A 17,471-nucleotide genomic window follows, 5' to 3' on the forward strand; every position below is an offset into this window, starting at 1 on the left:
CAGGCTGAGCGGGACGTAACTTGTACCGGTTTAGCGGGTGCCTGCAACGTTAGGTAATTCGCAAAAAAAAGATCCAATGCGCTTCAATTATTTTAACTTGTGCCTTGTTACCTTGTACCTTATCGTCTGTGGCCTTTCTTGAACCACAAACGAACCTCATATATAGATGCGCCGCGGTAAAGATATGCGCCCCGATTCTTCTGGTCTTGAACGCGACCCCATGGTCTTACGACTAGTGCCTCCTTAGTATCAGCTACGTTAGGTAACTACTATGGCCCTCGAACCCGGTCCTCGTCGTTCCATCTCTCCGGATAGCTCTGGGCAGAACACACCCATCGTAAGACAATGGAGGAATCAACTGGGCGCAGGTATTTCACACCAATGCCGATATTCCACTTCAACTACTTATGCCTTGCTAACATAGTTAAACTGTAGAGGATACACCTATAAAAGATAAGCACTACCGAAAGTACGCGTCAGGTGTTGAGCGAGCCCTGTCGCTGTTTGATACAGCTTTAGAAGAATGGGCGGATTATATCTCCTTCTTAAGCAGGCTGCTTAAAGTAAGAGGCTCGCCTCTCACATGTATACCCCTAACTATTGCGAACCAATGCTAAGCTAATATGTTTCTTATAGGCCTTACAAGCACGCCAAGCTAGCATAACGTCCATCCCTTCGAAAACTCTAGTCGCAAAGCGCCTCTCGCAATGTCTAAACCCTTCGCTCCCTTCCGGCGTACACCAGAAAGCGCTCGAGGTCTATACCTACGTATTCTCAATTATAGGGAAAGATGGCCTGTCTAGGGATCTTCCTCTTTACCTTCCAGGTCTTGCGCCCACCTTATCGTTTGCGTCCTTAACGGTAAGGGCCCCGTTCCTCGATCTTCTCGAAGCCCATGTTCTTCATGTGGATCCCAGGTCGCTACGGCCAGCAATGAAGAGTGTTATCCTAGCTCTTCTACCCGGATTAGAAGATGAAACGAGTGAAGATTTTGAACGAACGCTCAAGATATTAGAGAAATTCAAGGTGGTTATCCGACCTCCAAATTGCAGGGACCTTACGTCAACAGATTCGACTGGGGATGATTTCTTCTGGCAGTGTTTCTTTCTAGCTACAATCACAGGCCAGAGCCGGCGACCTGGTGCTCTTGCGTATCTCATTCGCAGACTACCAAAGTTAGGGCACCCAGTTACCCAAGACGTAAACCCAAATAAAGCCCAGGAGATCGAGGCCGATGCGCTATCATCTGAGCTTTCGAATCTTGTAACTTCCCCTGAACCGGGTTTACTCCTTAGATGCTTTGCATCTGGATTGGGAGACGAACAGCTCCTCATACAACGAGGTTTTCTGGACCTTCTGGTTACACATCTTCCCCTACACTCGAAGGTGCTACAGAAGAGAGTCAAGAGTGACGACTTAGAGCTTCTGCTTCGGGCCGCTGCTTGTGTTGTCATCCGAAGGGATATGAGTCTCAACCGGCGACTTTGGGCTTGGTTTTTAGGACCCGAACCTTCAGGTCAAGAACAAGAGAATGGCGCGAAGTCGCCCACTTCCCCGTCCGACCAGCATAGGTTTCTCGGTTCCAAAACGAGTTATTTCGAGGAATACGGATTGCATCCTCTAACTCGAGCATTATTATCAATGATCAATACCGCTTATAATAGCAATCCTACAGAAAGAGCCCAACCATACCGAATATGTCTATCACTCATGGATAGGTGGGAGATAGGCGGTCTGGTAGTACCAGAAATCTTCCTGCCCGTAATGGTCAGTGTTAAGAATTTCGAAAGTAGAGCTTCTAGCAAGGCCGAGTTCAATGAAGTGTTACGCAGTGCGAGTGTGTTCTTTGACGGTGTTGAGAGCGGTCTCATATTCGGCGAGATGATAGGGCTTATGGCTCAAGCCGTTGGTCAGGGTAATGCAACGGACGCGGAGCGTAATGAGAAATTGGCACTTGTCCAATTTATCATGGCACATTTTAACATCCGGGATGAGGAAATGATAACCGTCCACGCGCCTCTAACTGTCCTCTCCATCTTAGCAATGCTTGAGGACGTAAAGGATCATAGAAGCACATCTAAAACACCAAGTGGGAACGACGCCTCGGCTGTTCAGTCCCAGGCGCTCGATATTGCTCGCAATTTAATCGAGCTTATTCCCCAGCGAGCGTTCCCAAACAGGTCAGGAGAGCGAGGCTCGGTTGGATCCATAGAGGAGCCGGTGGTGGCGTCTATGTCAAACAGCGAGGTTCTTGAAAGGGTTAGGAACTTCTATGACGCTGATCAAGGGAATCTCGAGGCTACACCAGCGCCTTTTGCGCCGCGGACAGTAGGGGCTCTCCTTATCCAAAAGGCATCCAACCTGACCTGCGATAGCCTAACGACTGCTAATCAGGAGGCCGCAATATCTATTAGAAGCCGACTCATGGGGCTTCTTTTATCTAAAATTCCTGAAGAGTACACTATAGATACCGCAAGATTACTCTCTGCTATGCAAGCACGGTTATCAGCACCCAACATACCCTTCATCTCGTTCAAATCAATTCTTTTTCTCTCTACACAACTTTATACCAGTGAGCGTATACCAATAACTCACCTATCAGATCTAGTTGAGCCGTTAGTTCGCCACGCGTGGGGTTTCTTATCTTTAACAGAACCCAAGTATCATGTCGAAACTGTGAGATGTCTCTGGCAATTGCAAACAGCCCTCACAACTGCGAACCGCGATATTGAAGCGGTGATCGCTGATTTAATGCTCAAGGATGATACGACAGGCACATTCGCCATAAGACCGGCTGACCCAGGCCGGAGTTATACCATTCTATGGTCTCATACATTACATGATAACGCCTCTCATTCCGACCGAAGAGCTCCAAAGACCCCTATTAGTGAATTTAGGCCGCCGACTCGATTGTCTGGAATTGATCACTACGATGTCATGCTCACTAGACCCCTATTTTTAATGCTTGATTCTTTACTGGATGAGCGAAGCCAATTATTCATGATGGTAAAGAATTGGCTGAACACCATGGGTGGTATTGATAAGTATGTTGAACTCTTACAAAACGAGTATTAAGAGCTACGTAGCTAATACAAATACCCAGGTTGTTCTCGATTTTCGTCACAAAAATATCGCAGCTTAAGTTCCTTCGAACTTTCCCACCGTCAGCTAATCCCGTTGCGTCGAGCCAATCTGTTGAATTCTCAGCGGAGGATGACCTTGACCTAGCATTCTATTATCTCCGTACCCTGTCCAACATATTCCGGTGGGCCCCTGACGCGTTCTGGGGGGTTCTTGCGACGAGGATAATTGAAGAACCTAATCAGAGTCTAATAGAAATAGGTGAGACAATTTCACATGAGAGTCTTTGAATCTTTACTAATAGCAACTAGCTGGTACGGAAAATAGCCTGTCCCTCCTGGAGTTTTTCCTGCGTGTTTGCATGCGATGTATTGCCGGTAATATACTTCCGAGTGACAATCACCTACAACTTCGAATAACTCAGCTTCATCGTTGCGCATTGAATTTTCTTCACCAGATTCTATTAAATCCTTACGCAGACGGATTGTCTCGTCTAAAATTAGAAGACACCTTAATTGATCGACTCACTCAGTCCCTTGGGGGACCTGACCCATATATTCAGGTACTTCTACTCGACGTCACCTTCGACGTGTTAAAACTTCGAGATGCATCACCCATGGAACCACCGTCTTCACCAATAGGAGAGAAGCGAGCTATGAGCTACGCGTCCGGTAGCGTGCGGTTGTCTGCAGCATCTCTCGAGCATTTTCCTGAGGTAACCCCACCACCGCCTTCATTACTCAAATGTATACAAGCTGGTCTTGAGTCGCCCAATAGTCGACCTGTCCTAGACAGCTGGGTAGGCTTCCTCGCAGAGTGCTTGCCCTTCTATTCGGATTCTATCTTCCAAGTTCTGATTCCTTTAGTGGAAACGCTTTGCGGTCAGGTTGCCGGTACATTTGGCAACCTACAGGAGACTTTCAAGCAAAATGGGAAGCCACCAGAGCGGATTAACGCTCCGGAATCGACTCTTATATCATTACTCAACGCACTCGAACAAGTTCTCGCTAAGGCGCATGACCAATTGCTGGCCGCAGAAGCTAGGGTTCAAGCCATAAAGAGTCCTGACCAGCCTCAAGGATTCTTCGGGAACATGGTATCTGGTGTGTTTAACTCAGATGCTCCGCAGTCTCGAAGCGCGACAGCCAATGACAGGCTGACTGTTCTGCTTGCCTTCCAGGATGCTGTCCGGATGTGCTTCAAGATCTGGTCTTGGGGACAAGGAAGCGAAGCTACTAGCCTGGATATTGACTCGGCTTCCTCGTTCAAATACACATCGCTGCGCATGCGAAATCGGGCTAGACGCCTACTAGAACACGTATTCGCCGCCGAGGCATTAGAATGCTTAGAGACGGTAGTTGACATTTGGCGGAATTCCTTGAGTGATCCTGACACAACAAAACACTCGGAAGTGTTCAATTTACTCCCTGCTCTAGATGGATCTCGGCCAAGGCATACTATCCCCGCCATCTTCAATGCGATCTATAGCCGATCGAACCCCAGCGCTTTAGAGACATCCAGAAAGTCAACATTAACCATCGAACTACAAGATACAGATCTAGTGATCTTCTTAGTTGATTATGCGCGGTCTCTTGAAGATGACGCAATGGACGAAATCTGGCAAGATTGTATGATCTTTTTAAGGGATCTTTTAGGCAATCCTTTCCCGCACAGGCAGACATTACCGAGTCTCTTGGAATTCGCAGCAATTCTAGGCGAGAAGGTCGATAACACAAACTTCGGAGAGCAGAGAAAGATGCGAAGGGAGCTCGGAGTGCGTATTCTATATGTGTTTCAAATACGTTGAACATGCTGTTAACATTAAATTAGGATCTTTTTCTGCGACTGCTCACGGCTATTTTCACCACGAGACCAGCTTCTTTTACAGATGGCCAATCACCCCTACAGTCGGAGAAGTCAAAAGTCGGCGAGGGTCGTCTTGTATTGCCAGCCGAGAGGGCAGATGATGTGGTCGGCATCTTATCTCACATCGTGCCTAACCTACCCAAAATCCTCGTAGAATCCGATCGCGTTTTGACAGCAGCAGGCGCTATTTCTACAAACGTGATTGGCCCCTCTATTCGTTCGAAGGCCTTTCCCGACACTATTTCCAAGAGCACATTAACTCTACTCCAAGAATTGACCAGGCTCCCAAACAACCAGAAAACTTGGAAGAAAGACATCGGTGACGCTTTTAACGATTCTAGATTCTTCAATTCGTCCGTTATTCTAGTACGAAGCGACTGGTTACCCCTATTGAAGCTTTGGACTGTTGCAGATAAGGAACGGATGCCCGAAATTTTGGGACGAATAACGCCGCCCACAACAGCTGGTATAGTCTTCGGAGTGGGTGCTACTTCTGCAAGATTAGAAGCAGACCGAAAGACACAGCTCAATCTGCGCCGCGTTGCAACCCTGATTCTTGCGTGTGGTATGGACACATTCGTCACAGACCTTCCGCTTATCCTCGAACGCCTCATCGAACTCCTTGCGGCGACATCCACATCTTCGCCTTCCTCAACTACACGCTCCGAGATTTACATGGTGGTCCGTGCCCTTATACTTCGGACGTCCGTCATCCACCTTGCGCCTATCTGGCCAACCATCAATGCTGAGTTACACGCAGCCATATCCTCTGTGGCAGCACCAGACAACAGCGCCTCATCGGACACTTTTAACAACACGTCCATTCTACAGGCTTGCAAGCTATTAGATCTGCTCATCGCTGCAGCGCCGGACGACTTCCAGTTACACGAGTGGCTTTTTGTCACGGATACCATCGACTCCATCTACCGATCTCCTAGCTACCAGCCAGTAGCACTCGTGGACGAACTGTCAGAAGAACTAGGCAATGTAGCATCTAATGTTACTACTGCGGCCTTGCAGACAGAATCGGCAGCCGCAACAACTATAAGTGGACCGCCTCAGCGGAGGCCGCTTCTAGGCCATCCGGGAGGTATCAGCGACGAATTAACGGTGGATAGGAAGGACGAGCTGGTAGCCAAGATATTGCGGCCGTTCTTCGCACAGTTGAGCATCTACGCGTTTGAGTCTACGTATGCTATGGGTACGTTGGACGTCGGGACGTGTGTGGATAGTCTGTTGAGAGACTTGTTTGATGAGCGGACGATTGTTAAGGCGTTGTAGTTGTAGCTAACTAGAGGGGAAGGGACTATAAGGGGCAGGTCGAAGGTTATCCCGTGTATTAGATCTAGCCGTGTAGCGTTTTACCTCTCGGATTAGAACGCTACCTAGTGAGATAGGTGAATAAAGTAGATGACGACTTATTAAGCATCATATTAATGCTGTATATTTACACTGCTATGTGCCTCTTATTGATTATACTAACTAGTGTTGGTGCCGTGCAGAGCGCTTGGGGGATGGTTAACTCAACCCCTTTACAGAACTCACCCTCGGCATGTTGATTAATTCTCATATTATAGAATAATTTTACAAGACCCATTTCCCCTTTTCTATGCTTTACGAATTCTATGAACATCTGTATTGTTTCTAGAAGACCAATCTAGTCCTATGTTATTCGCATCGTATGCTCTGCTTTGCTTCTAGTCGTAGTTATGTATATACCCGTTCGTTCTCTCTCCCTATGCCGTAAACAAAATTTACCCTATCCCCGTTACTTCTTCTTCTTCTTCTTCTTCTTCTTCTTCTTCTTCTTCTTCTTCTTCTTCTTCTTCTTCTTCTTCTTTTCTCCCTCCTCCCAGGGGAATAGGCATCTAACCTAACCTAGCCTAACCTAACCTAACGCATCGAGATACTATCAAACAACCGTCCCCCCTTCCGAATACCCAGCCGGCACGGCACTCCCGCCCCCGCCAACGGGAGGCCCCATAACCCTCTCAAGCGTGCCCTCGAAGTCGGCGCGCCGTATCACAGCGCCGTAGAATACGCAGTCGACGGCGGCGGCCATCTCGGCGCGCAGACGCCCCAGGCGCGCGGCGTCACGGAGGAGGGCGGCGGCGGCGCTGTCGCCGTACAGACGCGCGATCTCGAACCAGGCCTGCACGGGGGCGAGCTCGGCGGAGTCTTCTGGGTTGGGGTTGAGGGCGGCGGCTAGGCTGCGCAGGTTGGAGAGGGTTAGGTCGGCGGTGGAGGTGGAGGTGGAGGTGGAGGTGGAGGTGGAGGTGCTGGGGGTGGGGGTAAGGGTGGGCCAGGATGTTATTATGTTGGTGTGGGGATGGGGATGGGGATGGGGATGGGGATGGGGATGGGGATGGGGATGGGGATGGGTGTGGGTGTCCGAGGGAAAGGTAGAGACGGGGGGAGGAGGAGGAGGAGGAGGAAGAGGAGGTGCAAAGTGCGACTGCGAGGGGAGCGAGGCCTGTCGAGCCTTTTCCGCGCTGATTTGCGCCCAGGCTTCCGGCGGTGCGCTGCGCAGTGCCATCGTGCTGACCATGAGCGAGTGGCCGTGCTCGGGCGCTTCTGGGTCGTAGTCGTTGTGGTCGTACATCGAGGGGTGGAAGTGGTCCCAGCAGATGCGCTCGAGCCTATATTCGATGGTGTTAGCTTTGCCTCTTGTTCCTCTTTATGACTGTTCCAAGAGCCAAGGGGAAAGATCCCTTATATATAATAAGAGCAACGGGGAAAGCAAAGAGAGAAAAGAATAATCCGTACTCTAGGATAAAGTTGATTGCCTGATCAGTCTCCGTCTCTGTCAACAACCCCTTCCCCCTTACTCCGGCATCTTCAAACCCACCACCCGCACCGAAAGCCGTCTGCTCGTTTGCGAACCCGCCGAGCGAAGACCCCGATGACTGCCCCGACACCCGCTGGACTTGGAACATGGGCTTGTTCGGGGCCTCGGACGAGTTAATAAGACTGACCGTGTACTCCGGCAGCGACGTCGAAGACCCATACGTCAACGCCGGCGGCATCAGACTAGCCTGCGGAGCTGGAGCCGTCGTTCTAAGGAGACGACGGCGGATAGTCTCGTTCTCGTTCCTGATGGCGAGACTCTCCCGCTCCGTCTGCTCTATCAAGTCGCGCAGCTTGGCGACGTCCATCTCGAGCTGATTAGTGTAGTTGACCTTTCTCTGGCGATGCTGTTTCTGCGCCTTGCGGACCTGCTGCCGTCGAGCTAGGGCCTTAGCCTGCGCGCTCTGGTGGCCCTCCTGCTGATCGTCGTCGTCGTCGTCGTCCTGATTCGAATTGGGTTTCCTGGGCCCTGTGTATAATAGCCAAGTGTTAGTCTTGACTAGCACGACATGCGACATGGCCATACGTCTGATACATATATATATATATATGTGTGTGTGTATGTGTATGTGTATGTATATGTATGAAAATAGTCATGCGCAGTCTAGTAAGCTTCTACCCGCGCTGGATGACCAGTAGCGAGAGATGCAGACCATCTGCTAGGTCTAGGCAAAGGTAGCATGAAATCAAGATGCGAGTGCTACTTATTAGTCGTATAGGGGATATAATAGAGGAACAAACGGGACATCTCCTTGGCTGCTTCGTGCCACCCCTATAACGCCCCTTAAGGCCGGCAGTACTTTGCGTTGGTGCAATACAGCAACCAGCCAACGCCGCGCTGTGATTTGATTTCTACTACCAACCAACACCACGCTCGTCACGCGGCGCCTCAGCCCTATGAGTCTATGACAAATACTCCCAGCCCGTTTGAGAGCATGTGTACGATAATGACATATCATCACGTACCTGTACTTTGTTCCGGGTTACTCGAGACGAAGGTAATACGTCTCGCCGCCTGCTTGGTGCGTTTCCAATAGTCGGTAAACGAGGGTCTCGCTCTGCCACTTTTGGTACTATGACTGTCTTCCGCCGCAATGTTACCCGTCCCCTCCCCTTCCAACGGCGACCCGGCCATATTTCCTAGCACACACACACACACGCACGCACACACACACGCACACAACAGCAATACCTTAGCAAAGACGTCCGGGACCCCACGACGCTGAAGTTACGTTACCCGGGACAGCGGTACATACGGCGACGAGTAGACAGAAGAGATTTCACCGTTATCGTTACGGCGGTGGTGCGGCTACAAACCGAACAAGTAAGCATAAGCAGACGTGGGGCTATTCCAGGGGTTGTAGAGGCAGAGAGGCCAGTGATTTGGAATCTCCGTCTCCTCTTCTGAGAATCGAGCGAAAACCTGGGGCGCACGTGCAGGGGTTATAAATACTAAAGGGTACAATACATAAAAGGAAATAGTGATTTATAACCTCAAACTTATTGATTCCTTTTTATTTTGTGCTTGTTGAATCTCGAGTCAGCTATTATGGAACTCGTGCCGAAATGCAACATTTGCGGCGAGTACATGCAATACCTACACAAGTCTCATCCTCTACTATAAAGCGGATATGCAGGTTAGAGACCAAGATATCTAACTTCAGATGTAAAAAGCGTCATCGACTAGAAAGGTAAAACGCCCAGCATCCTAGAAACATGTATCAAATCATTATTACGGTCAGTTCTGACCGAGAGCGCCATCCCTAAATACAGGTATCATTCCCTTTTTGTCCAGCCCCTCCTTACCATGTACCAACGCCGATTAGATGCATGTCGTAGAATCTATATCAAGTAACCTAACCTAGGCAACTACTCGTCCTCGCCGACCTCTTCTTCTGTGGCGGTATCTTCGTCAACTTCTTCCTTCTCATCATCACGTTCCTCCTCGTCACTATCCTCATCCTGCTCGTCTCGGTCGAGGCCGGGTATAGGCCGCCATTGGAGATAATCCTGCTCCACCCATCGCTTACTTACTGGGAGTTGGTATGGGTCGAACGGGAAGAAGGATCCTAGCTGCTGCCAGCTCTCGTCATTCACATCGAAAGACAGGTCGCGCAGGGCGCCTCCGCTAGAGTATGCCCCGGCTGAGAACTGTGATAGACGAAGTCGCTTATTCGACTCGATAGTTGGATACACATACATGAATCCAAACCGATGGGCTAGCTTTGCGAACTGCTCCACGATCGCTGGCGAGCAGACCTTGAGTGGATTTAGCTTCGAATGGATATTACGACGCATGATATCTTTGATCTCTGGTTCCCATTCGATTTCCTGGCCTAGGTACGATGAAAGGTCATCTGTATCCACTTCGTCGGGTACCGACTTGATGAGGTCCGGCCATCGAAAGCAGAAAACATACATCAACGCCTGTACTAGCGCGTAGAATGGCGCATATCGGCGAACGTCAGGCCCACGGCATGATATCTCGTAGAGGGCTCGCATCTGATCCAAGTGGAAACCCAGAACTTCAAAAATCTTTACGACAATATGGCCTGGCACGTGAGCTCCACGAGCGACGAAGCTCGCTAAATAGGCGGACGCCGCCTGCTGTAGGATCATTGGGCGTTGAGATTCGAAAGCGATGTTGATGCACGTGCCGCAGAATGCATCCATGAGCCTCTCGGATTTCTGGCCAAAATGGAAGATCAGGAACTGAGTATGTCTTGACTTGATTGTAGGTAAGATGATGCTCGAGAATTCAGATAGTAGGTCCTCAAACGCCTCTAGAGCCTCATCCGAGTCCGGATCGGCGAAGCTAGGCGTATAAAGCTCGAAGAGGGTGTCAAGGACAGAATCCATCTTCTCAATGTTCTCCTTTGCTGTTTTCACGCGCGTATACTCGTCATCTTCAGATTCGTCACTGTCTACCGACTCGGCATCGCTCTCATCATCTTCTTCTTCGTCCTGATTTCTGTTCTCTCGAGAAGAACGGAGAGCCATCGCCACCATTGTGGTAAGCCTATCGTCCATATCGTCCAGGTCCATTTGCATTTCCACATCGATTTTGACTAGGCGACTGACGATTAAGTCCATAATCTCAGTCTTCAGGTCGGGGCAGTATGACCGTAGTCTCAACAGATTGTCGACATATACCAAATGCATCCGCTTTGACTCGTCATGGAAGGGGTACTTGGTAGCCGTGAGATGCTCTAGGACGGGCTTGGCGGCGGGAAATAATTGTATTAGGTATCGTAGTGCAATGTGAAGTCTTTCTTGCGCAGTCTCGCGGTTGACGTTCGGGTAGGTAGGGACCGCCCAGTCAGAGGGTCGAGAGTCGGTAAATCTGCCGACTATGGATGATAAGACTTGTGTTAAACGGGCGCCTTGCGCACTGACGAGGGCCGCGAGGAATTGGACATAGATTTTCGCAAATTGCTCGTCCCGCCCAAGCCATTGGCATTGTAATATGCTCTTAACAAGACCATCGCATGATCTCCCTAGACGAGGAGAGAAGCTCGCAAGTGAGATCAAGTAGACCTTAAGTTCCTGACGTTGCTTTGCTGGTAAATTAGGATCCGCATCCTCGTCTTCGTCATCTACATATGACGACTGCTTCCCAGATAGCGTCTCTTTCAATATATCGTAATCCTCGTCGTCTCCCTGATCATGACGATCCAAGGCCTTTCTAACCTCCTGTTTTACTTCGTCTACTGATCGTATTCCAATCTCGTGAATCTCGATATTATTTAGATCAAACTCTACTTTTTGGCGTTTTCGGGGACTCTCAGGGGCTTCCATGCTATCACTGTCGAGGCCAGCGTCATCGCTAGTTCTCTTGGTGTTGAGTAATGATGAAGACGACTTCAGTATGGGTTTAAGCGGAGTTGCCTTCGCCGGCGGCCGAGCAAGCTGCTGCGGGGTGGCACTGGTCATAACGAGTGACATAGAGGTTTGTTTACGGGATTTTAGGTTGTTTTCAAGTCTGCTATCGAATGCCAAGTCCAAACCGCCGTAGATTCTATTATGCGGTACTCCGGCATACTGGTCCTAGTGCTGTTTTATGGTGAAATCGCGAGGTTGACGCGGGTCGGCAAGGCTGTGAAGAGAAATTTTAGAAGAAGCAAAATCACAAAATTTCAGCGATATGCAATATGCACGTCCTCATCCACAGAAAAAAAAAATACAGGGGTCTTCGGATAACAAGTAGGAGGGGCAACGACGGCCCGTTTTAAATGCTATAATTCCAGCCATGCTGCTTACGTAGTAGGTACCTAGATACCTAAGGTGTTCAAGCAGATTTTTGTTAGACCAATCGACTTACACAAACCTCCACCACAAACCTCATAAAGTATACTAATGAGCTACCCTAACATATCAATCAAGGACCTACGTATATAAAATTTGAGTTCTTTTTACTAGTGTCCAAAGCATTTGGCCTTTAATATCATAATCATAAATGACATATGAGAATTCTGTAATAATACTTGTTAAAAATCTGTTTTGTGAGGGTTTATAGCTAGCTATAAGCCAACATGGTAGCAACCTTTTGAATATACCGAAGAAAATAATAAAATAAATTCGTTTCTCAACATAATGAAATAATGCTATATAGGTAGCTTGTAATGCTTCGAGAATTGGTCTGTTCTCCAACGCTCGTGAAGCCAGAATAACTGCCAAATGTAAACTGTCGCGGAATCTCAAGACTGATCATGAGAAGCGTTGAGAACCGAATAGGGGGGGAAGAACGCCTTGGGGAATCTATCGAAGTGAAAAGTGCGAAACCAGACCCTTTTTTAACGCGCAGTCCCCCTTCCATCGCCATCCATTGCGAGTCCATATACAGGGGTAAAAGATGGACACTCATCCCTGATCCGAAGAACCAATCTGGGGATGAATGCGCCGAAACCCTCAGAATCCCAGTAGTTATACACACTTGAAAGTAGTATAGACCGTCTCAAACTAGATATTAGAAATCAGGTCGAGGTTCTATAACCCGGTTATCTCGTCTGCGGACGCTGAGCGCAAAACTTAATAGGTCTCGCCGGCCGCGCCGTTGTGACTAGGCTGGGCGTAAATGTAGCCTTCGCCTGATTCACCAATACCTCCCGCCCCGTCACTTCCTTGGAATCCCGAGGTTCCAGCAGCACCGGATCCGCTCGGCGCGCTGGCTCCGTAACCCTGGCTGTTCGGCCTGTTCTGTTGGTTTTCACCCCGGTTGGACTGGGACTGCTGGTCATTGGTTAGCACTACTCATAAGCAAGGTCAGGCACAGACGGCGCGCGCGCCTCCAAGCAAGGGACGCCGGCGGAAACAGTACCTCTCGGTATTTGGATAGGTAGATCTTTAATGCTTCTGCATAATTCTCGAAGCCCAGAGATGTCATGGCGAATAGGATGTCTTCGCCGTTAACGGTTTTCCTTTTCTCCTGGTGGCATTTCTCCGATGCTGTGTACGGTGTTAGCCTTCGCTTGCATCAGGAGGAATAAACACTAGCAAGATGAAAGATAAGGTTGCGCACTCACCTTCGCTGGTAATGAAGGAGATGAACTCGCTCACGCACTCCTGCATACACTCCTTTGCCTCTTTTGCGATCTTAGCATTCTCGGGTAGTGCGGTTTTCATGATCCGGGCAACTGGAGCGAAGTTTCGTATGTTAGCATCGTAAACATCATACCTGTCGGCTTTAGAAGCGCGAGGCGCTTCTGGCGACTTAGACGACGAATCGTGAGACATGGACGCCTTCTGCTGATGCGCGGCTGTCTCGAGCTAAGGGGGCCCATAAAGCACCAATTGACGGACGCGCCGCGGTCAGAGCTCCGCAGGAGCGATACTCTTTCGAAGCTTGCAGGCCAGATCCCAAAAGCAGACTCGGATGCACCAAATCAGAGACAAGAGTCGGAGGAGGGTCTCAACTCACCATTGGCTATGGGCAACCACCTGTCCTGCTCTTTTACCTCGAACTCATAGGCAAGGCCAGAGCCGTGTGGGTCCTGAGGGTCGTTCATTTGTGCTTCATCGTCGGGTGACTGTACACCTGGCTCAACGTCCTTTGGAGGAGATTGGGGGGAATCCGACATATTTGGCTACCTGCAGCGGGTGGTAGCTTCTTGTAAAATTTTCTTGGACTGCCAGCTCGCACAGCTGGTTACAAGGTAGAGATGATGTGTCCCTGCCTCTGACACGTTGCAAGTGGTAGGGCTTGCAACTGAGCGCGGCTTAGCTGCAGACGAGTGCGTCAATCCTGCCCTGTCGCGCGGGTCCCAGAATTATGACCTAGAGCTATTTACTTGTCCCGCTGGCACGCCCTGTCGCGAACTTCAGGCTATGACGGAATCTGCAGCAACAGGCGATATGTAAGGGTATGTACGGGACGTGTATGGATGTGTATGCAGCAAGCCTGGGCTTGGTATAGTGTAGGTAGTATACTGTAGCGTGGTGTAGTGTAGTGTAGTGTAGTGTAGTGTGTAGTGAGTAAGTAGTGTGAGTAGTGCGGTTGGGTGGTGTTTGGTGTACGGTACAAAGTCACAAAAGACCGACGTGACTTTTGTGTGGACAGACTCGACGGAGATGTGGATGTGGATGTGGGAGAATGGGACAGGATGCGATCTGAGGTACAAAAGTACCTAACCTAACCGGTCCGGGTTTGGAAAAGGGAAGCGGGGATTTGCTGCGGGTCCTTCCATCTCTCTCCCTGAGAAGGCGCCGAGGGTTGCGTTACTTAGGAGACCCGCTGTTTCCTTTTAACTAACAGACTATGTAACTACATACTACATGCTAACTACCTACCTATGCAAACGTACCTACCTCCTTCCTACTAGAAATCTATACCTGCTACAGGTACCCTCCGTATAGTACCCTATATTTCAGCTATCGAAGCCAGTCTTAATTGCTACTTCGCAATGTCCTAACATACTAACTTCCTAGCGCTGGGGTGGCAGGGAGGGCGACCTAGTTTTTCAAAGCAAAATCACCTTGCTGCATCATGTAGATTGGGATGTATGTAGAATGGTACATAAAATTGATGTATGTATGTATATAAGGTGCCCGGTACGTGGGGTTGACGGGTTCTCTCCCAAGTATGAGGAATTAACGTTCGGAGTTGGCAGTGGACAAATGCGGCTGCCTTATAACCCTTACAAACAGTACGTGGTTTGTCATAGCTACAGTAGCTACAATAGCTGGCTAGCTCAGCAACGTTTTACTATAGTAGGTAGTTCGGCTAAGGTTGACTTATTCGTAAGGGTGTGGTGAATATGTACAGTATGGGTTACACCAAAAATTAAACTTGTTAGAATCTCTTTCTATGGACAAACGTTCAGAAAGACTTATTACATAGTTGAAATGTAAAATGTAAGGAACATACGACAAAGAAGCAAGACTTCAGGTTTGACGAAAACTGGGGGCGGTTTTCTGGAAAACTCCAGCTCGAGGTTGGATGCACAGAAGTGGATTTTTCTACGGGCTGGCCGCATAGCGCGTTATCATCAACATGGTATATACAAACAAGATATGTTCCCATTATTCCTTGTTATAATTACGTAGGCTATTCGTTAAGTATCTGGTTCAGATAGATTCAAATAGAAAATCAGCGTCTGGCTCAGCAGACTGATATCTGAGTATTGATTTAGGTATATTTCATAGCCCCTATAATATACCTATCCTCAGGATACAAGCTGCAAATCCAAAATATAACAAACTACTATAATACCTCGTATTTCTTTTGCATGTATAAGTTAAAAGCAAACATAATGAGCACAGATGTGGATAATGAATTACCTAACCTAGTATACTACACTAGGTAACTACCTGGCAAGTAGGTCATGCACGTCCCATAGGAACGTTGAAGCTTGCATTTACGTGGGGAACGTGCAGGAAACCACTTAAGGAAGAACCGCAACGTAACTAATAGAGCGTGGGAAAAGATTGGACGTTAATAATAGAAATTAATTAAGAATCGATGAGTCAAGGAGACAGCTGTTTGACTTGTACACGAATGAAGAGATAATATTGGAAGAAAACAGGCCAGCAAGTTGGCGCATCTATAGGAAATAGGAAAGAGTAAATGCTAGATGGCAATAATTACTCTCTATATTCCCATACGTTTTTAGAAAGTACCGAAGGTAACTATATGTATAGACATGTATAATATGTATCGCGCTTACTTCAATTCCAAATCAACAGATAAATACCTAAGTTACCTTAGGTAACTTACATACTTCTATACATCCATGTAACTATACCGATTACCTCGATCAAACATCAATACCTTAAGGCTTAGTTACTAACGTTAGGTACATATTAACACATTAGGTATCCGTGGACTTAACATTATACCTACCTAGGTACTCAACAACAACTTTCGTCCTCGAGGTTACCTCAAATCTGAAATCTGCGCATAAATCCCTCCCTTGGCTATCTTGATTTTCTTTTCAGCTCAAGTCGCAAGTAGCTTTCGGGTGCTGAGACGCAGCAATACTGTTGGTCTGTAATATGCCATCATATCCGCCACACCGGCCCATCCCCCCTACGGACCAAGCCGGCCGATGCATCTCATACATCAAGCGGTGAAGTCAACTTACCCCAAGTTGGCTGAGCGCATGATGTCCTGAGATATAGGCAGCCCTATTTTCATATTATCGGCATCTTAAACCTTTGCCAAACGTCCGTTGTCGCTTGCCCCATGCGGTCGTTGCGGTCGTTGTGATACCCATCTAGGTAACGCACTCACCTTCGACGCGGGACGGAGTGGAGGGGTGATTTCATCGCTGATTCGACAATCCCCGAAATAAACAGCTGTCCCATGTATGTGCTTACCCGACAGGAACAGGAAGCGCGGCCTGGCTTATGGCTCCTCGATCTTGGGGGCCGCGACATCTGTTTGGACAACTATTTCAGCATCTCGAGATGAAGAGGATGACGACTGGCTGTAAAGACGAGCCTAGGTAGGTTAGGGGTTCGCATTAATACCCTTTACCGGCCAATTGCAATACCTAGCACCGAGTTTCGGTTCTGATTGGAAGTAAAATCGCAATTCTAATTCAGGAGCTTCTTCCTGTCCCGGAATGTGGAGAAGAGAATGATAGGCTTTGAAAGCTTCCATGGCGATATCGCCGTCATCGCTTAATCCTGGTAGCCCATCAAATCGAGTCCTTCTTTCTTGGCCGGCCAGCCCTGCAAAGCTTAGGTGCTACATACCACCGTACTTGCGTACTTGGTCGACCTCAAATCTGTACGCTTGAGCACCTGGTACCTACCGACATGCACGTTGTATGCGGCCTAACTGTGTCCTACGAACCCACATATATACGTACGATCCCATGGATGCCCAATCGTCGGATGCGAAAGGGATGCGAAAGGGATGCGAAAGTAGCCTTGTAGCCGTCTCATGCGGTACTTAGCAGATGTAATGTTTAAATATCCCATCTAAACTAAGATTCGCTCTAGGATGCACTAAAATGACAGTTACCGTTGTACTGGGAAAGCAACTCATTGGCGACAATATAGTGTACATCTAACGCGCTGCTATATTAAAAAAAAAAAAAAAAATCAAACAGCCCCGAGGCTCTCCCGTCCGGTTCGGAAAGGGACGTGGGATATTCCCCCCATCTTCCCCTCCGGATTAACACCCTGCTGACACTTGGGCAGAGGTGCAGCCGTGCAGCCGTGCGAAGCTCAGA

General features: G+C 48.6%; 4 protein-coding genes across 4 annotated transcripts; 1 reads left to right on the forward strand and 3 right to left on the reverse strand.

The window, feature by feature from the left end:
- Nucleotides 1-106: 106 nt before the first annotated feature.
- On the forward strand, nucleotides 107-6,386 carry F4813DRAFT_350759 (Dopey, N-terminal-domain-containing protein). Its single transcript, XM_049242332.1, has 6 exons — nucleotides 107-368; nucleotides 436-563; nucleotides 637-3,044; nucleotides 3,104-3,342; nucleotides 3,393-4,855; nucleotides 4,912-6,386. Exons 1-6 carry the CDS (start codon nucleotides 272-274, stop codon nucleotides 6,226-6,228), a joined length of 5,652 nt encoding a protein of 1,883 aa, XP_049102006.1. The 5' UTR covers nucleotides 107-271; the 3' UTR covers nucleotides 6,229-6,386.
- A 917-nt stretch (nucleotides 6,387-7,303) lies between these two features.
- On the reverse strand, nucleotides 7,304-9,280 carry F4813DRAFT_350765 (uncharacterized protein). The gene is made up of 2 exons (XM_049242333.1): nucleotides 8,761-9,280; nucleotides 7,304-8,263 (listed from the first exon to the last, which is right to left on the reverse strand). The coding sequence occupies exons 1-2, from the start codon at nucleotides 8,927-8,929 to the stop codon at nucleotides 7,602-7,604; spliced, it is 831 nt and encodes a 276-aa protein (XP_049102007.1). The 5' UTR covers nucleotides 8,930-9,280; the 3' UTR covers nucleotides 7,304-7,601.
- Nucleotides 9,281-9,289: 9 nt separating this feature from the next.
- Nucleotides 9,290-11,973, reverse strand: F4813DRAFT_350766 (RNA polymerase I-specific transcription initiation factor RRN3). The gene is made up of 2 exons (XM_049242334.1): nucleotides 9,660-11,973; nucleotides 9,290-9,567 (listed from the first exon to the last, which is right to left on the reverse strand). Exon 1 carries the CDS (start codon nucleotides 11,737-11,739, stop codon nucleotides 9,664-9,666), a length of 2,076 nt encoding a protein of 691 aa, XP_049102008.1. The 5' UTR covers nucleotides 11,740-11,973; the 3' UTR covers nucleotides 9,290-9,567; nucleotides 9,660-9,663.
- A 226-nt stretch (nucleotides 11,974-12,199) lies between these two features.
- On the reverse strand, nucleotides 12,200-14,322 carry F4813DRAFT_350770 (nuclear transcription factor Y subunit B-3). The gene is made up of 4 exons (XM_049242335.1): nucleotides 13,712-14,322; nucleotides 13,317-13,427; nucleotides 13,112-13,239; nucleotides 12,200-13,023 (listed from the first exon to the last, which is right to left on the reverse strand). Exons 1-4 carry the CDS (start codon nucleotides 13,869-13,871, stop codon nucleotides 12,823-12,825), a joined length of 600 nt encoding a protein of 199 aa, XP_049102009.1. The 5' UTR covers nucleotides 13,872-14,322; the 3' UTR covers nucleotides 12,200-12,822.
- Between the last annotated feature and the right edge of the window lie 3,149 nt (nucleotides 14,323-17,471).

The sequence above is a fragment of the Daldinia decipiens genome (assembly GCF_022478715.1).
Source record: "Daldinia decipiens strain CBS 113046 unplaced genomic scaffold F4813scaffold_7, whole genome shotgun sequence".
NCBI classification, from domain to species: Eukaryota; Fungi; Ascomycota; class Sordariomycetes; order Xylariales; family Hypoxylaceae; genus Daldinia; species Daldinia decipiens.